Raw genomic sequence first — 26,575 nt, 5'->3', positions numbered from 1 at the left:
GCACCACACACACACACACACACACACACACACACACACAAAGACCATCACACCAGGCACGGTGGCGCACGTTTGTAAAACCAGCAGCTCAGGAGGCTGAGACAGAATTGCGAGTTCAAAGCCAAACTCAGCAACAATGAGATGCTAAGCAACTTAGTAGACTCTGTCTCTTAAATAAAATACAAAATAGGGCTGGGGATGTGGCTCAGTGGTTGAGTGTCCCTAGGTTCAATCCCCAGTACCAAAAATAAAATAAAATAAAGAGAGAGAGAGAGAGAGAGAGAGAGAGAGAGAGAGAGAGAGAGAAAGAAAGAAAGAAAAAAAAAGACATATCACAATAGGTATGTTGAATTCTGGGAATATCATGGTGAAGGTATGAGATCAAACGTATTATTCCCCAAAAGATTCTCTCCAGTTCCAGGTAGCAGAGTTTTCTGTGAGGGGCAGGATGAACAGGAAATATAAAGTCTTTCTTTCAGGCTATTTTGCATCATTGTCCCCTCTATCCCATTTCTCTCCCACTGTGCCTAGATTACTGAGAACAGGGTGAGATATGAGAGGGTCTCAGTCACTTCTCTCCATCTAAAAGTTATTACAGCATGAGAAGCAAAAAGGCAAGTTAGTAGAGAAAAACAAACTATACTCTCCTACTTTACACTCACAACACAGATTGCAAATGTGTGGGGATTTCTTCCCACCAGTAAGCAAGAAATTGATTCTGCATCAGACACTGATTCTGCAGTGGACACTAGCTGGGTCCCCATATTAAAATCAATTCTGACACTAAAGTGTCAGATCCCACAGGCTCAAGATTGTCCCCCACTTCAGAAGCCAGTCACCAGTCCCACCCTCCAGAACCTCTGACTAATCAGCTATAAATCAAGGTTCCTATGATCTCTTCCTTAGATTAATTTGCTAAAACAGTTCCCAGAACACAGGGAAACAAGTTTACTAGTTTGCTTTTTTATTTATTTATTTCAGTACTGGGTATTGAACTCAGGAATGCTCTACCACTGAGCTATATCCTCAACCCTTTTATTGTTTGAGATAAGTTTCACTAAATTTCCCAAGCTGTCTTAAACTTGCAATCCTCCTGCCTCAGACTCCCAAATTGCTGGGATTACAGGTGTGCACCACTATGCCCAGCTCTATGGGATATTTCAAGGGACACAAATAAGCCAGATGACTAGATAATTTGGGTGAGGTCTGGAAGAGAATAGAGTACAGGAGCTTTTATCTCTGTGAAGTTGACTCCCAATATCCAAGGGAGATTGGTTCCAGGACCCCCACAGATACCCAAATCCACAGATTCACAAATTCCTTATATAAACCGGGGGCAGTGGTGCACACCTAAAATCCCATGGCTCCAGAGGCTGAGACAGGAGAATCATAAGTTGCTATTCTCAGCAACTTACCAAGGAACTTAGTGAGACTCTTTCTCAAAGTTAAAAATAAAAAGGGCTGGAGGTGTGGCTTAGAAGTTAAGCACCCTTGGGTTCAATCCTCTGTAAATAATAATAATAATAATAATAATAATAATAATAATAATAATAATAAATTAACAAAATTCCTTAAATAAAATGGCATAGTCTTTGCATATAATCAACACATACCAACCATTCTATTTTAAATCATATCTAGATTACTTATAATACCTAATACAAGATAGATGCTGTGTAAATAAGCCATTCTGTATCGTTTGGGGAACAATGACATGAAAAAAGTCTATATCTGTTTAGTATAGATACAGCTGTCACAGGACTAACTACCTAATATATGAAAGAGATGAGAGGCAAACAATGATCAATGATTGCCCAGGGAGAATCTGTAACATGGAGAGAAGCCATAAGGGTATGCCAAACTTTACTTCATTTACACAAATTCAGAGTAGTGCTTGCTATGTTTTTTGGAACTTTGTGGAATTTTTATTTTTAATCCATGGTTGGTAGATGTGGGTTCAAAGTAGATAAGGAGATATGGATCAACTATATAGTATAACATCATAGCAAGCTTCCTTGGAAAGTCAGTTTGAGTGTTCAGAATACTCCCTCAAGTCACCCCATTCCTGGAGGGTGTGGCCATAGAGAAGAAAAGCCCAAGTGATGTCCCCCATTTCCCTGCCAGCTGAAGTGAGTAAAGGAAGACCAGTAGTTTTCCCAAACAACTTCTGCTGTTCAGTGTCAACCATACCAGAAGTATGAAACATCAATATAAATTACAGCAATGACTTTCAAACACTTTTTTTTTTTTTTTTTTGTATGTGTGTGTGTTGCTGGGAATCAAATGAAGGGCTTTATGCTCTACCTTTGAGTATTTCTCCAGCCCTAACTTTCAAACATTTTGACCACAATCTATAGCAGGAGAGACAGAAATATCTTCTAAATCAGTGTTGGAAAACTGAAGAAATAAAAATTTTGCAAAACATGAGCCCATATACTATGTGCAGTATACCAATATATTCCATTGTTTTTGTTGTTATTTTGATGTGGTTGGTGACCCATTATATCCATTTCAAAATCCTCTAATGGCTTGCTGAGTTTGAGAGAAACATCTGAGTCTGTAGAATTCCTAAAAACAACATTTCCCAAAGAATTTCTTTAGTATGTGTGTGTAGTACTGGGGATTGAATCCAGGGCACTCAACCCTGAGTCACATCCCCAGCCCTTTTTATTTTTCATTTTCGGACAGGATCTTGCTTAGTTGCCCAGGCCAGCCTTTAATTTATAATCCTGCCTCAGCCTCCTAAAACCTGGGATTACAGTCATGCACTACCACACCTGGCTCCCAAAGAATTTCTTATATTTCAGATATACAAGTAATATATATGTCTACTACCACTGGTAAACAAGATGGCTCTAGAAGAAACCTGTATATCTATATCTATCTCTAATGAAAGAGAATATTTTTGCTAGTCATCATTTATTATTTTTACAGTCATCCTCAATTTTAGGATTTATATTCATTTTCCATTATGAAAATGCCTTAAAGATTTTTACACATATATTTAAATTTAAAAAGTGACTTAAAGAAAATTTCCAAATATGTCAAAAATCACAAATATTTCTCATGTGTGTAAGTGTGGGAAACTGTCTTATACCATTTCAAAATGAAATAACAAGGAACTGCCTTTCCTTAACATCAGGTCTGCTTTTGCAGAGTTTTACTAATTATTCTCAGGAAGTATGGGTTACATGTCACTACATTAAATTACATTTGGCATTTCCCCTGCTGCCCTGAAACCAAGCCAGTGCTTTTTCTAAGCATTTGTCCTGCAATCTTGAGTTCAGCATCTGTTAGCAGTTTTCTGTGTGGACCTTGAGCCACTGTGAGCTCACCTTCCCTTCTTGAAACCCTCATGTAGTCTTTCATTCTCTGTCAGGCTTTCAAGTTAATTATTTCCTGTGTTCTCTGAGTCTGTTCCTTATCCCCCTTCAGACCACCCTCTACTTTCTTTCACCTCTGCACACACTCTTGGGCTACCCCCGCCCCCACCCTGCAGGTCCACAGCAAATGAGTCTTTGTCTCTTGGCCTGCATCTTCCAACCTTGGAGTTAATTCCTGTGGTGTAGCAATTTCAGAGCAAAAATTTGCCACGTCTGTAGAATCAGAAGTTACTTTCCAAGTTCCCAACTTTTTAGAAACATTCTTTGTAATTTACTGATGTTTTGTTCTCTCAGTTCCTGTATGCTAAGGTACTACTATGTGAGCCAGTCCACCCAAGATATTTTCCCTCTGTGATTGCCAGGGATCTCCAGTATCAGTTATGCTGTCCCTCCTCTCAGGACTCCCACCTTGAGCTTTACTCTTCTCAGCAAACTTGATCTGTTGTTCATGTAACTTTGTTTCAATGGTTGTCCCATCCCTTCCCATCAAGGCCAGAGCCTCTGTCCTCTATCTTTCACAACTTAAGGGCGCTAAACTGAGCTGAGCTATATCCTATAAAAGCTTCATGTACAGAAGCCACTTTGGTCCTGTGGTATTTGCTTCCTTATCCCCATGCTCAGAAACCTACCCAAACTAGCCATTTCTGGTTTTCCAGTCTTAATCTATTATTTTTCCAATCCTGGTTGAGGTTTGTTTTAGGTCTATAACTCAGTCTTGCTTCCATTATTCATCATCCTTCCCACCCCCCCAACTTCAGATTTTCTCTCCTCTCATCTCCACGTGAACGCATGAGTTCTTTCACATTCCTTACTTAGCGTACAGTTTCCAGGCCATCTATTTCCAGTCTACCACAAATTAAAGCATAGAAAGTCCTTACAGGACTTGGATGAGACTCAATGGTAAAGCACTTGCCTAGCATGCAGAGGCCCCGGTTTCAAGGCCTCATGCTGGAAAATAAAAAGCTCTAATAATTAGTTCATGTGTGTGTGTGTGAGTGTGGTGTATATGTACACATTTAAAGTGGAAAAAGGAATATAAGTAGAAAATAGAGGTCCAACCTTGTTGGGGTTAGCAGGGAGAAGAGCATTAGAAACTCCCAGCTGTTCTTGTTAATATGTTGAAAGTATCTCACACTGCAAACCGTATCTGCCTCATTTTCCGACACAGCTTAAACAAAGAAGAGCCTTGATGTTTATTGAGGATTTAGATAACTACTTCCCTGTTAAGAAGAGATTTTTAAAATTGTGTTTTCATTATGACTCCATCTCCATTTATTGATCAAGGGATTTCTTGCCTCACTTAACTCTATAATCTGTTGCTCAGATTAAGAAAATGTGAAAACTATTGTTTGGTAGCATGAGTACAGATTTTAAAGTGATACTTGGAGTCTGGATGATTCAAATAATACAATGCAAGAAAAGCAACAAATTGAACATGCAGAACATGTTTTTATGTTTTATTCTTTTCATGGACTGAACATCCAGTGAAATGATTCGGATTAAATGTTTTGTAGATGTGCTCTGTTATAAAAGAAGGGACTTCCTAGTGCAGACACATCCAACAGAAAGCACTAAATCAAGAGATAGGAAACCATATATGTAAAAAGCCCTTAATAAACAATTGTATAAGCCATTGTTCATTTCAACACATTTTCAGCACCTATTATGTTCCTTTTTTAATGTAAGAACAATGCTTATATCAAAACAGGATAATAAGTTCTCAGGTATTTGGAGCAGAAAAGTGCCTTTATTTTGGTTTTTCCTTTCTTACAACTACCACTACCTCATATAGAGCTCTGCACATAAATTTTTTGGATGAAAGACCTGTATGTTCACTGTTTATCTTCTACCCTCTACTTTGCAGCCTGTTGGCCACTTGATTCCTCCTTAATTCTTTCTCCTGAGAATTACTAGGGAAGAGAAAGGTGAACCTCAGGTCAGTCAGGCATGCTTAGCCATAGAAGCAGTTCAATCTCAGTACAATAAACTTGAAAGACCTGTTCAAATTCTTTTGTTATTTCCGTTCTATCCAATTGGTTGAACAGCCCTGTTGATTAAAGCATGGCCATCCTCAAGGATGATATTTTGGTTCTTAATAGTAAACGAAACATAATTGCCCTGTCTCTAGATTTTATGGGAAATTAAATTCACTGCAAGAATCTAACTGGAGGTCAAAGAAAAGAGAACCATAACTTACTCAATTTTGATTACATGAAAGAATCTGAACTGAGCACTTTACATTGCTTATTTCTTATCATTTATAGCTGCGCAGAAAAAAATATACCCACTGTATAGATGTTGAAACTGAGGCTTAGGTATTCTGATCAGTCTCTCAATTTGTAAGAGAAACCCTAGCTAACAGCCTCCAAAGCACAAGCCCATCACAAAGTAGGATTTGAGACTGCTGGCAGTTTTTACTATTCTATGCTGTCCATAACTACTAGGGGTAATTTGAAAGCCGACCCCATGTTCCTTTCAAAAATCTTTTAAGAAGTTTGCTGCAGGAACTTCATGGATAATTCGAGAAACAAAATTTTTTGTGTGTGGAATAAAAACTGTATTTCAATTTTTTTTTCTTTGCTTAACAAGAACCCTCATAGAACGGACATGTCTTCAGATTGGCCTATGCGGACTACTGAGGAAATCGTGACAACATTATGACATTTTGGCCTAAGATGTTTAAGTGACAATGTAATAAGCAACTCAGGATTTGTGAGGCACAATGTGTGACACAGAAGTCCAACTGCTGGCCATTTTAACTTAAGGGCAGAAGGGCTCCCCGCTTTACTTCTGCAAACCTCACCCCTCGCCCTCCACTAGGCGGGCGTCACCAGCTGCAGCCGCCCGCACCCCCGGTGCGAGGCAGCCGGCGCCTTTCCGCCCCCGCTCTGGGGGCCAAGGCCAACGCAGCCCCGACGCCTGGGCGCGCGCCCTAGGCACACGTGACGGTGTGGGGAGGGCAGTTTTCTTCCTCCCCTCCCCCTTCTGAAGTCCCGCCTCCTCCTGAGAGGTTACAGCTTTTTATTGCGCCACCAACAGAATGACCCCCGTCCAAGCCAATCAGAAATCCAGTCCTCAAGTAAGACCCGCCCCCAATTGGTCCTCAGGTTCCTTCCCGCTCACACCGGAGTCACTTCCGAAGAGAGAGAACCGCCATGAAGAGAGAAGGGGGTGCCGCCCACCTCTGTTCCGACAGCCTCCCCGAGTCCCAGCAACAAGACGGCAACCACACACCCAACTTCTCCAGCCACAGCTCATGCCGCCGTCGCCAGCGGCGCCGACATGACAAGGCGCTGCATGCCCGCTAGGCCAGGTTTCCCCTCATCCCCAGCCCCGGGGTCGTCGCCCCCGCGCTGCCATCTGAGACCCGGTAGTACCGCCCCTGCTGCAGCGGGAAAGAGAACAGAGAGTCCTGGGGACAGGTACCGTGCAGAGGGCTTGAGAAGGGGCCGGGTCGCGGGGGCAAGGGTATGAGGGTAGGACTACAGACGGCCGCTCTTCAGTTCCCGCCATCCTCCGCGAGCTCCGGCCTTAGAGTTCCGGGGCCTGGCAAACCCTCGCCCCGCCTCCGCGCGGGGGCTTCTGGGAGTTGGAGTTTTCTTTTCTGTGGTTGGGTAGCTGCTCTTGGTCTAGTGACCACTAGCCTGGATGGCTACGGAGAGCCCGCCTTTGGTAGAACGCGAGTTTTGTCCTTTCGGAGAGCTTGGCTGGGGCCCTAACTCCTTGATGCATATTTAGGTCGTTTTCTGTACGTTCGCAGTTCTGATCTTGTTGGTTTAGTATGAACCTTTTTCTATATTGTGGGTGAAATTATGTAAGATGTGACGAAAAAAACCCACGAATTACTTTATAGTCCAGTGTATACGACAATTCATACCTTTAAAAAAGAGCATGCAGATTTGGAATGTGATTGTTTTCTCTTTCAGTTACTTTGTGCCTCTCCAAGAGGCCAATTTTTTTTTTTTTTGTAAAGATTGGGAGCTATGTAATGAGATGGGGAGTTTTATCAAATGACATCCTCTGACAATAAAACATACTTAAATTCTCTACGAACTTGGTGCTGTCTTTTATTTTAAGTTTAAAAGCTTGTAACGATTTTAACAGTAAATTCATGGTCTGATACTGTGGTACAGATCCACAATCCCTTGTCTTAATCTGAAAGCCAGCAAGTTAAGAAAATGAAACGTTTTCGTTAAGTTTTGACACCACATCTTATTTGGCAATCAACCTTACCGGAACTAATACAAGGCTATTTATGGACTTTATTCCATTAAGTGTGAATATTAATAAGTTTTGCTGGAGAAATATTAATGTGCTTGATTACAGGTTGCAGCACTGGAAGCCACTGGGGACTTTGTATAATACATCAAATTATGTCCTTTTTAAAATCCAATAAAACACCCATTTGGCTTCAAAAGTTTCAGATAAGGGTTTGTGAAGCTGTTAAAAAAATTTTTTTTAACCAGTTATTTATATATAAATAAGTAGTGGACACTTCTGTGCCGATGAGCTAAGGGAACTATTATCTCTTGAAAGTTACATTCATGGTATTTTTACAGGTTACTCATGTTTTATCCAAAGTCATTTTTGTCTTACTAATGTATTCATTGAAAAGGAGCCTGAGATCTAATATTTTAGGGGAAAGATACAATGTTATGTTTAGTAATTAAGATAAAAAATATTTAATATATCTTGTTTTGAATTAGCTGTTTCTGGGTTTTTTTGCATCTCTCCTCCACCAGTAACAAGGAATCATGTTTCTCCCCTTTTAGACCCTCTATCTTTTCTTTCTTTACTCTGTGGTAAAATTTACCTAATACAGTTTATTTTCTGTAAATAAATGCATATATTCCTCCATAACCTGTCACTCATATTCATCTCATAACCACTTAGGTTTTCCACCAATACCTCAAAATAAATATGGTGGACCTTCTCAGTAAACCAGCAAAGGTGTACTTTTTGTTCTAACGTGACCAATAAAGTGTACAAGGTTAACCTTGGGTTTGAGTTGTTCAGGTTTTCACCGAGTAGTCCATCTTCATAGTGTATAAGTGTTTAGAGAAACTGGTAGTCTATGCTTATTTTCTTTCAGCAAAATGAATACATTTTAGCAAAATTTGCCAGAAGTTTTTGTTGTTCTGGTATGGGGAATTGAAACCTGGGGTGCTTCATTATGAGCTGCATGTCCAAACTTTTTAAACCAGAGGCACTCTACCACTGAGCTACTTCCCCAGTAGCTTTTTTTTTTTTTCGGGACAGCGTCTCTCTAAGTTGCCTAGGCTGATTTGAACTTGTGATCCTCCTGCTTTAGCTTTCTGAGTATCTAAAATTACAAGCATGTGCCACCATACCTGACCAGAAACTTAATTTTTTTGCTCTGCATATATCATCTCCGGCCCACCGCCCCCCCCCCCCACCCCCGTTTTTTTTTTTTTTTTGTGGTGCTGGGGATTGAACTTGTGCATGCTGGGCAAGCACTCTACCAAATGAGCCACATCCCCAGTCCCAACATCCTCCTTTTTGTATCTCTAAATATGTGAACAAATCAGAACACAAATTCTGGCAATATAGTCCTATTTCATTTTGTGCCTAATTTAAGATACAGAAGTCACTAAAAATTAAGCAATTTGTTTTTTGTTATTTTTTACCTATTAACTTTCATTTCTTCTTGTTTTGCTTTTTTCTTGGTGTTATTTTTGAGAATATCCTAAGGATTCTTAGATGATAAAATAAAAAAATTTGAAACACTAGTTGTAAAGTCTACAATTTTTGCTATTGACTCCTTACTGTAGTGTATAAAGAGAGTAGTATGAGCTTAGTACTTGATTCTTTCTGCCTTTGCCTAGCACATTCTTCTTCAATTCTAAATACCAAAAAAGTTGAAATAAACATTCTTTAACAACTGCCTCCCCAGATCAACCAGATCACTCATACTACCATCCTACCATTTGCTTTCTTCTCTCATTGTGAGATTCTGTTTAGGTTTTAGTTCATTTTTACAATCTACATTTTTCATTTGGATTTTTGAGTGCTATTTTGTATGAATCACTAGAGAATACCAATAAACAGAATAAGATGCCTATCCCTATGATCTTCCATTCTACTGAGTATCAATCAGTACTAACAAGCACTCTACACCAATTCTCTGGACTTACACTCTAATCTTACTACTTTAATAATACTGTAGATTATATAGATCTTAGTAGTTTTAAGCTCATGTAGAGTGATGAATTTTCAATAATTTTTCAGCTTAGCAAAGCATGATTGCCACATTTAAACCAGATAGTGAAATCTAGCTAATATTCTATAAATCTAACATTTTTCATTTAATCTGAATTTTTGAGATTTTTAATATTTGCTTATGTGATACCATATTAGTTATGCTTTTATTTTCAGGAAGCAGTCAATTATAGATTTCTTCAAACAAGCTTCAAAACAAGGTATGTATACTGTTAATACTTTTGGGGGGGCTATTTTGGAGGTTAAGAGAGAGATGGGTTCAATTTTAAACCTACTCTAAACTTTGATTAAACAGTGTTCAAAATTGAAAATAATAATGTTTTAATGAGATACAGTTTTTTTAAACAAAGATAAACAAGTTCTAAACAGTCTTTTTGCTTTTATACATTCTTGCATTATACCATAAAATGTGTATTTTTACCCATATATTATTTGTTTGATAATTTTTGTGATAACTAATGCATTTAAGTATTTTTAACTTTGATAATTAAGATAAATATAAAGCATCAGTTGTGTTATTTTTAATGTGTTTTAATTGGCTATTCAGATAGACATATGTTGGATTCTCCACAAAAATCAAACATCAAATATGGAGGAAGTGGATTGTCCATCACTGGGACAGAGCAATTTGAAAGGAAACCATCCTCACCAAAAAAATCTAAACCCAAAAGGGTATCATCAGAGAAAAGTCCTATTTTAGAAGTTCTCATGAAAGGTGTTAATAAAGAGCATCATAAAGATCGTGATGTACATGAGTCACGTCGACCTTGTGTGTCACTAGCCTCCAAATATTTATCCAAAGGAACAAATATCTATGTTCCTTCTTCATATCGCTTGTCAAAAGAGATGAAGTCACTAAAGAAAAAACATCGGTCTCCAGAGAGAAGGAAATCACTGTTCACTCATGAAAATAGCAGGGAGAAGAATGATAGAGATCGAGGCAAGGCAAATTCAGACTCTAAAAAGCAGGCCATGGTGAGAGAAGCCGAAATCTTCAAGAATGGCTCCAGAAGTCTTAGTAGCCGGAGCAGCCTATCCAGACACCACCCAGGAGAAAGCCCATTGGGAGCTAAGTTCCAGTTGTCACTAGCTTCTTACTGCAGAGAACGGGAGCTGAAGAGGTTGAGAAAGGAGCAAATGGAGCAAAAAATCAACTCAGAAAATTCTTTCTCTGAAGCAAGCAGTCTTTCCTTAAAATCTTCTAGCGTGGGAAGAAAATGTACACCGAGGCAGGAACAAAGTAAACATAATGATGTCATACCTGGAAAAAGTAATCTTTCAAATCTGGTATGTGCGATAATTACTGAACTAGTTTTCCCACTACTGTATCAAAGTATTTAATAATTGTGATGTGTTAACTTTTTTCCTTTAAATATTTGTTTTTAGTTACAGGTGGACACAATATCTTTACGTGGTGCTGAGGATCAAACCCAGTGTGCCTCACGCATGCTAGGCAATCGCTCTACCTTTAAGCCACAATCCTAGCCCTATATATGTTGATATTTTTAAGGAGATACTGATACACAGTTTGTGTAGAAGCTGTTTTCATTAGTTTCTTCCAACGGTCCTTCATTAAATTCTTCCCTTAATTTTTTCAGACCAGGAACAAAGATCTTTTTAAGGAAAGTAGCATTTTTTGAACTTTTAGGCAAGTAAAGCTGTTTTTAAGTTAGGATATGCTGAAGGGAGTTATTCAAGGAGTAGCAAATCAAAGACAACAGAAAATGGTTTAGAGCACTGATTCTCAGAATGTCCCCTGGAGCAGGTGCAGCATTACCTGGGAACTTGTAGGAATGCAGTCTCAGATCCTACCCCAGGCCCACTAAAATAAAAAACTGTGGATATAAAAGCCCAGCAGTCTTCAATTAATGAGCCTTCCAGATGCACCTTAAAGTTTAACAAGCAGTGGTTTAGATTTTATATTGTGTATGGGTCTTGGAAAACAGATGATGAGGATGATTTGAAAATTGTCCACATTCATCTTATCTCAGATTTTTCTTTTCTACATAGAGTGAATTTAGATTAGCATAAAAGCTATACCTTTCTCCAGAAAAAGTCAAGTTGTTAATTTCAGAGTGCTTCTCACAGAGCAAATAAAGAAAAGTCAGATGTCAAAATGGAATATTGATAAGTTGAACTTTTAAAACCAGACAGGCCACAAATAAACTATGACATTCCAGGAATAAATAGAGATTGTTGCTTTGTGCATTACTGTTTGCAAGAAGTTTGTTGTCTTTATCAGTGAGATTTGTTAATGGTCAACATAAGTAAGATTTGGACCGTTTTTATAGATTTCAGTGTTTGGTGGTACTTTAGACCTTAAACAGAAGTATCAAAGAGTATATTATATTTTTGTAATATAAATGCCCGACTTTTTATTTATTTAGCTCTCAGTAGTAGAGCTCTTGCCTGCTATGCTGAAACCCTAGGTAAAGCAAAAGCTCTACCTTGAGCTACATCCCCACACATACCTTCATTTTAAATCTTAAGATCTTTAAACATTTTATTTAGAACTTAGATGTATCTCCAAATACAGATATTTCCTTTATTTCCTAACATTTAAAATCTATGTTTTAAATGTTAGGAAGAAAAGTTCATATTTATCGTCCCAATTTCCTAATTATTTTTTTTTCATTTTCCAAATAGGAAAATGGACATCTCTCAAGAAAAAGATCCTCTTCTGATTCATGGGAACCTAATTCAGGTAGAATCAAATTTAAATTTGCAAATTATTAGATAAATTTGCAGCTTAGTGGTACTGCTTTTTAAACAAATCTGCCTAAATATTCAGTTCCCTAAGTGTTTCAGGTTAATTAATTAAGATTTTGGTAAAATTATATTAAAAAAAAGAATAGTCCTTGAATTTAGATCTGGTTCCTCTTGACAGTTCTCTCTCCACAGTCAGTTCTAACAATGTGTATCTCATTAGTATTCAGTGTTCTATTTCTGAATCCCTGGATACATCAAGAAGCTTAATCCTATATTCTTGGAATTGTGATGGTGGGGGGGGGTCTTGGTGTTATGTTGAAGATACTTTATATAGGGTTGAAACTACTAATCATGATTCAAAATAGTGTTTCTTAATTTTTTAAATACAAACATGCCTTTTAAATATCAATTTTCAAGGACATTTTTAAGATAAGTGTTCTGTATCTAAAAGTACTAAAAGTATCTACTGACTGAGAAAACGCATAGTTACTGTTAACTCAGTAATTTTTAAAGTATCTTTTTTTGACTAAAAAATAGAACATTAGAATTCAACCCTGTAGAAATATATAACATGGAAAATGAAAGTCTACCAGAAATAATAACTGATAATAAAACTTGGTATATCAAGTTTTTTCCCTACTGTAAGTGCAAACTTTGAAAACTGAACTTTAGATTCTATTCAGTAAGATACAATGGGTATGATGATAATAGTTAACATTTATTGAGCACTGACTGTGTGCCAGACCTTATTCTTTGTGAAATTAAAAATACAAATGGACTAGTGGCGTTGGAGGCTAAAGCAGGAGGATCATGAGTTCAAAGCCAGCCTCAGCAAAAGCGAGGCTAAGCAACTCAGCGAAGCCCCTTTCTCTAAATAAAATACAAAATAGGGCTGGGGATGTGGCTCAGTGGCTTAGTGCCCCTGAGTTTAATCCCCCATACCCCCAAAAAATTACAAATGGAGCTTGGCACGTTGGCATACACCTGTAAATCACAGTGGCTCAAGAGGCTCAGGCAGGAAGATTGCAAGTCAGTCTGAGCAATTTAGTGAGACTTGAAGCAACTTAGTGAGACCATGTCTCAAAATGAAAAATAAAAAGGTCTGGGTATGTGGCTCAGTGGGTAAGCACCCCTGGGCTCAATCCCCTGGTACCAAAAATCCCCCCCAAAACAAACAAACCAAACAAATGGTATGTCTTGTCTGTCTTACTGGTATTCCATTTATCATATGTGATAACATACAAAATCACATGATTATTATACTCACACAAGTATAAGAATTTTAGAAATGTTGGTAGAGTAGGCATTTAGCTTTTTGGTTCTCCAGGGCTTTGTCCTTTGGTTGCATTCTTGAGGTCAAATTTAATCCATCCCTAGTATCTTTGATAACTTATTAATAACCAATCTCCTATTAGTGAACATTGAATATTTTTTTATGAACTCAATCCCAAATCCCTTATTAATGTAAATTGGAACCAGGTCCAGCGATTTGGGAAGCTGAGGCAGGAGGATCACAAGTTCAAGGCCAGCCATAGCAACTTAGTGAGACCCTATCTCCAAAAGGGCTGGAAATGTAGCTCAGTGGCAGAACACTCTTGGGTTTGATTCAGTACTACAGAGAAAAGAAAAAAAAATTGGCTTTTTCCTTTTCTTAAAAACTCTCTTTGAATATTTTATATATTACCGGACACTGAAAAAAGTGTAAAACAGTCTATAGGCACTACAAGGAGTGTCAAAAAAAAAAAAAAAACATGGAAATTTTGCAATTAATCTGCCCTTGAAATCTTACAAAAGGGGAGCCTACCTGTAGTACCAGTTTATTTCCATCTAATTCTAGATTTTTAAAAAAACTGACTTGCCCTAAACATTTTCTGAAAATATTTTTTTGATCGTCAATGGATGGTTATTTATTTATTTATTTATTTATGCGTGCTGAGGATTGAACCCAGGGCCTCACACATGCCAAGCAAGCGCTGTACCACTGAGCCATAATTCCAGCCCCTAAATATTTTCTATAAACAGTTTGCATATCCTCTTGGATAAGTCCTCATTTTAATTCATTTTTGCCTATAAAGATCATATTTTCAAGATCACATTCTGTGGTGCTGGGCATCAGATAATATGTTATTTTGTGGGGACACAATGCAACCTATAACATGGCTAAAGACTAAAGGGATATATGGGGAAGAATAAATACTAATTAACTACTGAGGGGGAACATAGGTAAATTTATTTTTAAATGAGAAATTTAAATCTATAAGTCTGCCTTGCTGGATAGTGTCACATACCTTTAATCCAATGGCTCAGGAGGCTGAGGCAGGAAGATTGCAAGTTCAAGGCCAGCCTCAGCAATCTAGAGAGGTTGTAAGCAACTTAGCAAGACCCTGTAAATAAAACAATATATTATTTTTATTTTAAAACTAAAAAGCACTGGGAATGTGGCCCAAGGGTTAAGCATCCTAGGTTCAATCCCTGGTACCAAAAATTAATAACAACATAATAATCTATCTGCAACTACTTATCCTTTATATGTCTGAAGGTACTATACTTTTTTTTTATTAATTTATTTTTGTAGTATTGGGGATTGCAAGTGCTCTACCACTGAGCCACATTCCCAGGTTGGTGCAATACTTTTAAATATAGAAGTGTTATTCTGTAACCAGGTAGTCCTGTACTTGAGAGAATATCCAAAGTGCTTTTAAAACCCTTTCATGGGTATAAATATGGGTTTTTTATGTTTTAGGGAGTGGTGACTTTAATTCTACTAAGGTAGTGAATGTTTAATAGCCTTGAAATGAAAGTGACTGTTTGTTATTAGCTCTAAATTTCTTGGATACCAGTATCTATCAATTGATAAATAAATGGCTCTTTGCTCATTCCATATATGATGAATAATCTCAGCTTATAGAATTAAAACTTAAACATTTTTTCAGTGTATTCTAGATACTTAGTGAATAAGCTGAACTCAGGACAGTATACTTTTCACTAATCTGAAAAAAAAATTATTTTTAGCAGGTTCTAAGAATAAATTCCCTGACAAGAGAAAAAGGAACTCTGTGGACTCAGATCTGAAAAGCACAAGAGAATCTGTAATACCGAAAGCGAAAGAGTCCGTCCTTGAGAAACGTTCTGACGGACCACATCAGAGAGAAAAATTTATAAGACATATTGCACTGAAGACACCTGGTGGTGTGCTGCGCTTGGAAGATATATCCAAGGAACCAAATGATGAAACTGATCACTCCTCCACAAGCTTAGCACCTTCAAATTCTGGCTACCATTCTTCCAGGAATAGTGACCAAATCCGTGTGGCGAGTACCAAAGAGACTAAGATACAGAAACCCCACTTATCTTTACCTCAGGAAAAATCTACAATTAAAAAGGCTAGCAACCTTCAGAAAAATAAAACTGCTAGCTCTGTGACATCAAAAGAGACAAAACTTCTACCTTTGCTCTCCCATGTTCCAAGTGCTGGTTCTTCTCGGGTACCATTAAATGCTAAAAATTGCACTCTTCCAGTTCCTAAAAAAGATAAAGAGCGTTCCTCATCTAAAGAATGTTCTGGGCATTCTACAGAATCCTCCAAACACAAGGAACACAAAGCAAAGACTAATAAGGCTGATTCTAATGTATCTTCAGGGAAAATTACTGGGGGATCTTTACGTTCAGAATGTGGCACTTCTACAAAGTCTCCCCCAGCTGCTTTGGAAGTTGTGCCATGTATCCCAAGCCCTACAGAACCTTCAGATAAAGCCCCTTCAGATAAAGAGAGTTCAGGAAATTCCAATGCAGGTAGCAGTGCACTGAAAAGAAAATTAAGGGGTGATTTTGATAGTGATGAAGAAAGTTTAGGTTATAACCTAGACAGTGATGAGGAAGAGGAAACCTTAAAATCACTGGAAGAAATAATGGCTTTGAACTTCAGTCAGACTCCTGCAACTTCAGGAAAGCCTCCTGCTCATTCTAAGGGGCTTAGATCTCAGTCATCAGACTATACAGTAAGTAGTTCTGTGACATTTATAATTTTACTTGAAAAGATGGATTAGTGAAGGAAGATAGGTTGTTAAAACTTACTTTAAAATTCAATATTTATTATAACTCCTAGTTAGACCAAAACTAGTATAATTCTTGTTTAGTAATTGAGTTTCCCATATCTTTAGTTTTATTACTGTTAATCAGTGGTCTCCAAGCTTATTTGATCACACTTTTTTAGTAAAAAAAAAATTTGAGCATGTACCCCAACATATATATGTATACTGATAGATTATATACATGTACCACTATAATAATATTGTGTACTTTCTAAAGCATATGCAAAAACAGAATTTAAAAAGAAAAAAAATAAGTATTTTCCTATTAAAGTTATATAGAAGTTACTATAGAGTAAGTTCTATTGGAGTTTCTATAGAAGTTCCATATAAATAGAAGTTCTATTATTTTCTTCCTGCACCCCAATGGATCACCTTGCACACCCCCTGCTTTGGAGACCACTGCTGTAAATGAAGGTAGAGTGTAGAAATGTTGTTAATTGTGGTGTGCAATTTTATTTATAAATTGCTTCATTCTATCTTGGGAGTAAGCTGAATTCTAAGATGTCTGTAAAATTTGGTGGGGAAGGTGTTTATATTCCATGGTAACACCTAAAGATTAGTTTGGTTTCACTAAAATAAAACTTAGAAGTAAAGATAGGGTAACTATAGAGCCTTTGGGTGTTTACAATCAGATCCTAAGGCTAGCAGGGTTTTATAAGCCATGCCTTTCCTAATAGATGATAAAAGCAAATTGCCTGCAGTATAAAATACTAGATTTAAAGCATGAAAATTCTCCTTTAAGAAAGGTCTTACCCTGGCCTTTGTTATTGAAATAGAAAGTAATCTTTAGTACTCAGAATAGCTTAAAACACCTCAGATCTTCTATGAAGATATGTTGTAAAGGATTTCTGAATTTTCTTCTTGTTTTAGGAATATGTTCATAGTGGAACTTATACAAATACTTTAGATCGTCTAGTGAAAGAGATGGAAGACACACAAAGGTTAGTTAGCATCATGATTAATTTACTAAATGTAACATACTATTGTTTGTGCGACCGCCTTTTAATCTGCCTTTTAAGAAAAAATAGCGTACATGCTGTGTTAGTACCTTTATAACAACAGTTCTATGTGAGCTGTGTTAGAAATAAGATGGGTTCTCTTGTTCATAGGCTGGATCAAAAGATCCAGGTATTGCAGGGCTGGGGATGTAACTCAGTGGTAGAGTATGTGCCTAGCATGCCCTGGCCCTGCATTCGATCCCCAGCACCGCCAAAAAAAAAAAAAAAAAAATCCAGATTTTTATAATTTATTGTATATTACATTAACTAATAGATCCCATTCAGCTTATCAGTAGTATCTGATAATGGAAATTCTTAATCAAAAGAATGGATAGAATTTATTTTGAAGTGTACAGTAGTTCAGTTCATTTAAGTACATTGACATTGTTTTGCAAACATTGGCGCCATCCAGCTCCAAACTTTTTTCATCTTCCCAAACTGAAACTATACCCAGGAAACTAATTGTCCATATTTCCCCTCTGCCCTTGGCAACTACCATCCTATTTTCTGTTTTTATAAAATGGACTGTCTAGCTAGGTATTTCATAAAAGGAGGATCATACAGTGTTTGTCCTTTTATGACTGATTTATTTCACTTGGTGTAATACCTTCATTGTTCATTGATGGTGAAGAATGTGTCCAAATTTCCTTCTTTTTAAGGTCAGTTATTCTATTGTATTATGTATAGATCATATTTTGTTTATCTATTCATTTGTCAATAGCCACATGTTATATCCACTTTTTGGCTGTTGTGAGTAATGTTGCTGTGAACATGAATGTACATGTATCTTATGTTCCTGCTTTTAGTTCTTTCATGTATATATCCTAAGTTGACTTGCTGAATCATAAGGTAATTGTTTCATTAGGGGGGAACTGCCACACTGCTTTCCACCTGCAATGCATAAAGCTTTCCTATTTCCACATAGTCTAATTATTTTTTCATTTTGGATAACAGCCATACTAATGGGTTTGAAATGGTGACCCCTTATGATTTTGGTTTGTGCTTCTCTCATGACTAAAGATGTTAAATACCTTTTCATGTGCTATTGAGCCTTTGCATAGTTTCTTTGGAGAAATACCTGTTCAGATCCTTTGCCTATTTTTAATTAGATTATTTCATGTTTTTGTGATTCACACAGGAAAAATGAACATTAGTATGTTCACCAACTCCAAGCTTTGAGGTCAATAACCAGACATGGTATTTCTACATCAAAGTTACTCTTGAATAGCTGCAGCATTATGATGAACATCCCTCCTCTCCGTTGCCTACCTCCCACAAATCAGAAAGTTGAGGATCATAATTTTTTCTAATGAAATTTATGTGACTAGATAGAGACCTGTTGTTGCTAATGAGAGGGGGGAAATACATTCCTTATTAATTCAGGGAATATCCATGAATCCAGAGCACGTCACTTAAAAGTTCAGCTGACTTGCCAGACATGGTGGGGCACACCTATAATCCCAATTTCTCAAGAAGCTGGGGCAGCTGAGGCAAGAGGATCACAAGTTCAAAGCCAGCCTTAGCAACTTAGTGATGCCCTGTCTCAAAATAAAAAGGGCTGGGGATATGGCTCAGTGGTTAAATGCCCCTGGGTTCAGTCCCCAGTACCAAAAATAAATAAATAAATAAGCAAGCTGACTTGATAACATAGAAGTTGGTATATATGTATCTCAAATTTGATAACCAAATAGCTAATTATAGGAATTACGGATAATTAGCAGGTCAAAAGTTTTTCTCTCTCTGAATTTAATTAGAGAAATTGTCTCTTATAAAGTTCTTTAAATGTTTTGTGAACTTATAGGATGAATCTAAAGTTGTTTGGTTGGGTTTTGGCGTCAGGGGTTGAACCCAGGGTGCTTAATCACCAAGTGACATTCCCATCCCTTATTATTTTTTATTTTGAGTCAGGGTCTCACTAAGGGGATGGCTTAGGATGGCTCAGTTGCTGAAGCTGTCTTTGAACTTGCAATCCTTCTGCCTCAGTCTCCCAAGTGCTGGTTTATCATCACAATACCTAACCCTTACTAAGCACTTAGTACATTACGGTAGTAAGATGTATTAAAGCTTTCTTTTTTTTTTTTTTTTTGGTACTAGGGATTGAAGCCAGGATGTTTTACCATGGCACTACATCCCTACTCCTTTTTATATTTCGAGACAATTTTTTGTTAAATAGCTGAAGTTGGCCTTGAACTTGCAATCATCCTGTCCCAGATTACAGGCATTTACCACCAATAACTGGCTGAAGTCACTTATTAAAAATTGAGCATTGCTCATAAAGAGAGGTAGATATAGTCAATCTGATTTGACTTTTAAGTGGTTGGGATTTTTTTTCTCTAAAATGGATAATAAGAAAACTACTACATGGGGTTGTTGTGAGAATTAAGGGTTAATACAGCTGGGCATGGTGGCACACACCTATAATTCCAGCAATTTAGGCATTTGGGGCAGGATGATTGCAAGTTCAAGGCCAGCTTCAGCTATTTAACAAGAATTTGTCTTGAAATGTAAAAGGAGTAGGGATGTAGCGCCATGGTAAAACACTCCTGGCTTCAATCCCGTACCCAAAAAAAAAGAAAGAAAGTTTTCATACATCTTACTAATCGTAATGTAGTAAGTGCTTATTAAGGGTTAGGTATTGTGATGACAACAAAAACGGCCCTCGAAAAATTGTTAACATTATCTGGGGTTGCTCAGGTTTGTAATTCCAGCTACTCAGGGGCCTGAGATAGGATTGCAAGTGCTAGGCTAGCTTGGGCAATTTAGCAAGACCTTGTTTCAAAATTTAAAAAAGTAAAATTGGCTGAGTGTGTAGCTTAGTGTTAGAGCATCTCTGGTTTAAATCCCTAGTGCCACAAAAACAGTTGTCTACTGGGCATCAAATGAGTATTAAAAGATTAGAGAAGATAATCAAATTAACAATGTTCATTCTTTGCCATTTTTTTTTTAATTTTTTAGTTTTAGGTGGACACAACATCTTTATTTTATTTTTATGTGGTGCTGAGGATCGAACCCAGCGCCCTGCACATGCCAGGCAAGCGCGCTACCGCTTGAACCACATCCCCAGCCCTCTTTGCCATTTTTCTTTTCTGAATCTCCAAAATAATTTGGACAGGTCATTCTTAAAAGTCCTTTGCTATAAAGAAATATTGAAGTCTTTTTTGTAGGGACTGGGTTGTAGCTTGCCTAGCACGCGCGAGGCACTGGATTCTATCCTCAGCACCACATAAAAATAAAATAGTTTTTAAAAATTTTTTTTAAAAATCTTTTTTGTAATGGAACACTGTTCTGATAATTATGCCAATTGTTGCATAAAAGCTTAATACCTAAAGTAGACTTTCTTTGTCTTAGGAAAAATGGTGTACTGTTTTAAACATCATAATATATTTGGGAGACATGATTTGATCTATAGTATAACAGGATAAGGTAATAGGGTACTTAATAACATTTTTCCTTGATACTACTTTTAGATTGATATCAGGTAAAGTTTTCAGGGGCTTTTTGTTTTTTTTAGAGTAATCTATTTATCAGAGCATTGTTTTAATTATCAGGCTAGATGAACTGCAGAAGCAACTACAAGAAGACATAAGGCAGGGCCGAGGCATTAAATCACCAATCAGAATCGGAGATCAAGACAGTACAGATGATGAGGATGGCCTCTTGGAAGAGCACAGGTACATTTCTCATTATATGTGCCCTATTAAGTTTTTAGATTTTTTTAAAATTTAATTTTTTTGGTATCAGGGATTAAACCTAGGGGTGCTTACCACTGAGCCACATCCCCACCACTCTTTTATTTTTTTATTTTGAAACAGAGTCTCACTAAAAGTTGCTTAGGGTCTCACTAAGTTGCCGAGGCTGGCTTTGTACTTGAGATCTTCCTGCCTCAGCCTCCCAAGCCACTGGGATTACACACCATGACAAGCCTTACATTTTTTTATTTTGTTTTTGTTAAATACATATAGAATAAAGTATGTTGGATTTCAAATTCATCTCTGATGATGCTGAAAGGCAAATGTTAGAGCCCAGGCATCTTTTGTCTTTTCTGTGGGTTATGGTTCCTTTTCATACAGATTTATTCAATGACTTTTGAGTAGTATGGACAGTGAAGGGGAGGAGCAAAACAACTTTTTCTTATGCTGGTGTTCTAATCTGGGATTAACATTGATTCTAACAATGTTTTAAGTACCAAACCATATGCAGTATAACTATTTGGTTTTCAATGACTTTTTTTATTTCAGGGAATTTCTTAAGAAATTTTCAATTACAATTGATGCTATTCCTGATCATCATCCAGGTGAAGAAATATTTAATTTTCTCAACTCTGGGAAAATTTTCAATCAGTATACCTTGGATTTAAGAGACTCTGGTTTTATTGGACAAAGTGCTGTAGAAAAGCTTATTCTCAAGTAAGTAGAAAGTAGGCTTGCTTTTGGGGGACTGGGCAGGGGGCAAAAATTATCCTAAAAGACTTGACCAATGTAATTTTCTAAAAGGTAAATTTCTATTATGATCTATCTAGTTTCCTAATCTTTTTATTGTTCTTTGTGTTTTTCTTAATAGTTTTTTGGCACATCATGTGCTCTTGTTAGTTGGGCTTATGATCAGTGCATAATATTGAACGGTTAAAATAGCAGGGACTTAATAAACATATTGCCTTCTTATGTGAAAGAAGTAAAGAAACAGGTTAGCCAGATGTGGTGGTGCTGGCCTATAATCCCAGCATCACTGGAGGCTGAAGCAAGGATTACAAGATCAAGGCCAACTTTAGCAACTTAGTGAAACTCTGTTCAAAATAAAAAGGGCTGGGCTGGGGCTGTAGCTCAGTGGTAAATAGCCCCTGGGTTAAGTTCCCAGTACCAAAAAAATAGTAGTACAGAAATAGGAAGTTCGGGGCTGGTATGTTGTTTTCACTATATTTGTTCTTCACCATTCTTTGCACCTCATTGCTTCAGGTATTAATGTTCTAATTTCCCCAAATCCCATACAACATTAGAATTATTTTGTCCATCAGATAATTGTAGAGTTAGGCCAACAGATTGAATCAGCTTTACGCTGTGAATTGATTTTTTTTTTTTTCCTTTCTTGAGTAACCAATCAATATTGGTGTATAGTCCACTTCCGTAGACTAGGGATAATTTTCTCATTTTCCTGATTGTATCAGATGTGGTGATGGTGGAAGTGTTTTGCCACAAAAACACTCATTTGTTTTACTTTATTTTTTCAGATCGGGAAAAACAGATCAGATTTTTTTGACAACACAAGGTTTCCTCACCTCTGCTTACCATTATGTTCAGTGTCCTATACCTGTATTAAAGTGGCTGTTTCGGGTAAGAAATGTTTGGCTGTTCTCTTCCTCAGCCAAAAAGAAACTATTTAAATATAATTTTTTTGTACGTTTCTAGAGAAAAAAATTAGCTCATCAAACCTTGGTTTCAATGACTTAGAATGAGGGAGGAAAGGTCAATGTGATGAGCTGGATTCAGTAGTGCATGCCTATAATTCCAGAGACTCAGGAGGCTGAGGCAGGAGGATCCCAGGCCAATCACAGCAACATAGTGAGGCCCTGTGTCAAAATCTAAAAAAAAAAAGTCAAATTAGAATAAAGAAATTCTAAAGAAAATTATAATGAGCTGGGCATAGTGGCACACACGTATAATTCCACTAACTCAGGAGGCTAAGGCAGGAGGATTGCCAAGCTCAAGGCCAGCCTAGGCAATTTAGCAAGATCCTATCTCAAAATTTAAAAAAGGTCTGGGGATGTACCTCAGTGGTACAGCACCCTTCGGTTCAATCCCTAGTACTGCAAAATAAATGGAAGAATATGATAATGAGCTGGGTACAATGGCACATGCTTGTAATCCCAGCAACTCAGGTGGCTGAGGCAGGAGCATTACAAGTTTGAGGCCTGCCTAGGCTTCAAACCCTGATTCAAAATTTAAAAAAAAAAAAAAAAAAAAAAAAATTTTTAAAGGGTTAGAGTCATACAGTGGTAGCAGTATCCCCCTGCCTCACCCCCCCACACACACACACACTCATGTACACATACATAAAATGATAATATAGATCATGTTCAGGTCAGGATAAAAATAATGTTTCACACAATTAGATGCTTTTGTCACACTGGTATACTGGAAAATCAGTATTACAGGCACATAGACTTAGGAAGGTCCTTTAATTTCTTTCATGTTGATGGTAAATATTCTTTATTCATGTGTATATTTTAATGCAGATACAACTTTTCTTTTCTCCATGCATATGTAATACTTAAATTCACATAAATACTTATTTTTATTGTATATAAATTGTAATTTTATAATGGTATTATTGATTTTATATATAGAATCCTGTTGTTACTATAATTTGGACTTTCAGACCGAAAACTTCAAATTAGAATTTACTATTCTTGACATTTCTATCATCCAGAAAATACCTATTCAGGATTAAAATAGTGTTTGTTGGCAGAGCTGAGAGGCTGTGTAAGGCCTTTTTACACTACACTAGGTTCTATATTGACAAGTAATATAGTTATGCCCAGGTGGGTTGCAATTGTCATTCTTTTAGAAACTAAAACTATGAATGACAAATGTTTTTATCAGGTTGCTGGGGTGTTCCATTTTAATAAAATCCTGGATATGTGTTAGAGTTAACAAGTATGTGTTAGGGTAAAATAACAATATGTAAAAGTTCCCTATCAGAGAACCATAATTATATGCAAACTGAGAAGTGGAAAAAACATGAAGTTTCTACATTGGGCTTTAATACAGCATTTCAAGTTATATTTGGCAAGAACTAGAGACTACATTGTATGGATTTTGATTCTTTTTTTTTTTTTCAGTTTTGAGTGTCATCTGTGCCAGGCACTGGAGAAAACAGCAGTGAAAAAAAATCAGGCTCTCTTATCTCAAGAAGCTCACATTCTAGTATTGAGAATACAGACAATAAACAAATGTGTGCTTGAACCATTTATAAATATGTTAGATGTTAAGTACTAGGAAGAAAATCAGTAGGTTAAGTTTTCCCAGTGGGAGATAGTCTTGCAGTTATTTTTAAATAGTTATCACTACCCTCATCCTTCCCCACTCTAAATATTCTCCCATCCCTTTACTATCTTGATCATCTTTCTGAGTGATCTTTACCTTGTCAATGTTACTCCTAAGTTGTTCCACCTCCCACTACAAATGGACATATGTTCCAGATAAAGTCTTGTCTTCCAGCAGTTTCCAGTGACACACTTCCATCTATCTCAACCATGTATTTCAAAACTTCATTTGCTATCATGCCAGGGCTTCATTATCTCCAATTATATATATCTTTTCTTAAACTTACAAGTATGACTTTGTATTTATATCTATGCTAATTTTCATCTTATTGATGTGGGTCTATCAGTGTAGATTTTAAAGCTGCTATTGTGACATAACAAGCATATCTTCTAAGTATTTTTTTATACTCATTTCATTCTTTGAAAACCAAATTAATAATCAGTCACTAAGTATTTTCTCTATATATGACACATTGTCTCCTTTTTCCTTTTCTATTGTAAATCCATTTCATGGTACAAAGGCTTTACCAACTTATGATTATTTTTTAGAAAATATGTCCAAATTCGGGCTGGGGATATGGCTCAAGTGGTAGCGCGCTCGCCTGGCATGCGTGCGGCCTGGGTTCGAAAAGAAAAAGAAAATATGTCCAAATTCATCTTACTATTTTGTAACTACTATTTTGTAAATTTGTTTAAAGTATAATAAAAATATTCACATTTTTGTGACTTTTTTTATCATGTGTGTCTAAATGTAGTAGACCAGACCAGAAAGTTTACTACTTTAAAAAAAAATTTTTTAGCCATTTTCAAAAGAAAATAATTTTATTGTGAAAAATTCAAGTGAAATGGAGAGACAAAAAAAATTTTTTTTTTTTTAAAGCTATCTAAATGTATCTCAAATCTTAATTTTCAGGATCTGTTAACATTTTGGTCAATGTTTTCTAGGTTGCTCTCTATGTACAAAAATTACTGGATATCTAGGCACAAATGATGTATGCCTATAATCCCAGTGGAGGCAGGAGGATCACAAATTTGAGGCCAGCCTCAGCAACTTAATAAGATACTCTCTTAAAATAAAAAATGGGGGAAAAGAGGCCTGGGGATGTGGCTCAGTGTAAAGGGCCCCTGGATTCAGTCCCCACTACAAAAACAACAACAAAATTTACTGTGTAACTTAGTGTAAACAAAACATGAATATGTTTTATAACCTGTTTATTTCAGATAACAAACTATGATCGCAGTGTAAAACATTTTTCTTTTTATCCTTTTTAATGACCTTATAGTATTCCTTTGTCAGGCTGCTTAACATTTCTTTAAACCAGTCTGAATTTGATAGACATTAGATTTGTTGTATAGCATCTTTACATATTTATATAATTTCTGAAATTATTGTATTGCTCATCCTAGAATTCCTCAGCCACCAATAAAAGATTGTTATACAAGCCAGGCATGGTGGCGCATGCCTGTAATCCCAGCGGTTTGGGAGGCTGAGGCAGGAGGATCGCAAGTTCAAAGCTAGTCTCAGCAACTTAGTGAGGCCCTAAGAAAGTCAGGGAGACCCTGTCTCTAAATAAAACACAAAAAAGGGCTGGGGACGTGGCTCAGTGGTTAAGCATCTCTGGGTTCAATCCCTGGTACAAAAAATAAAAGCAAAAAACTGTTATCCGAACTTGTCCTTTGTGCAGCATGTCTTTTTTAGTAAGTTCCTGGTAGCAGAACTTAACAGCACAAACGAGATAAAGACCTTTTTTTCACATAGATTGTTTTTGAAATCTTATAGTCATACACCTAATTGAGAGCAGAATTTAGGTTTTTCCCCCTTACATTTTAAATTTACTATAAACTTAATTTTTGACAAAAGAAAAAGATAACAATTGAGCCAGGCGTACATGCCTGTAATTCCAGCAGCTTGGGAGGTTGAGGCAGGAGGATCATGAGTTCAAAGCCAGCCTTAGCAGAAGCAAGACACTCAGTAACTCAGACCCTGTCTCTAAATAAAATACAAAATAGGGCTAGGAATGTGGCTCAGTGGTTGAGTGTCCCTGAGTTCAATCCATGGTACCCAAAAAGAAAAAGATAGCAAGCTCAGCAAGCACTCTACACTGAGCTACATGC

General features: G+C 36.9%; 1 protein-coding gene across 4 annotated transcripts in view; it reads left to right on the top strand.

Annotated features, from left to right (window-relative positions):
- Positions 1-6,520: 6,520 nt before the first annotated feature.
- Positions 6,521-26,575, top strand: part of Slf2 (SMC5-SMC6 complex localization factor 2) — a 51,486-nt gene continuing 31,431 nt past the window's right edge. For 3 of the 4 annotated variants that reach the window (XR_011707296.1, XM_027930036.3, XM_071610988.1), the window contains exons 1-9: positions 6,521-6,805; positions 9,780-9,823; positions 10,171-10,910; positions 12,270-12,327; positions 15,345-16,330; positions 17,294-17,364; positions 20,970-21,092; positions 21,660-21,827; positions 22,646-22,748. Coding sequence is in view for 3 of the 4 variants with exons in the window: in XM_027930036.3 (XP_027785837.1) it covers positions 6,666-6,805; positions 9,780-9,823; positions 10,171-10,910; positions 12,270-12,327; positions 15,345-16,330; positions 17,294-17,364; positions 20,970-21,092; positions 21,660-21,827; positions 22,646-22,748 (2,433 nt within the window). In the remaining variant the exon portion in view is untranslated. The remainder of the gene's footprint in view (positions 6,806-9,779; positions 9,824-10,170; positions 10,911-12,269; positions 12,328-15,344; positions 16,331-17,293; positions 17,365-20,969; positions 21,093-21,659; positions 21,828-22,645; positions 22,749-26,575) is intronic. The other variant, XM_027930037.3, reaches the window with a different exon arrangement.

Source organism: Marmota flaviventris, chromosome 4 (genome assembly GCF_047511675.1).
Source record: "Marmota flaviventris isolate mMarFla1 chromosome 4, mMarFla1.hap1, whole genome shotgun sequence".
NCBI lineage: Eukaryota > Metazoa > Chordata > Mammalia > Rodentia > Sciuridae > Marmota > Marmota flaviventris.
Note: the sequence above shows the minus strand (reverse complement) of the source record. Positions and strands in the feature narration are given on the sequence as shown.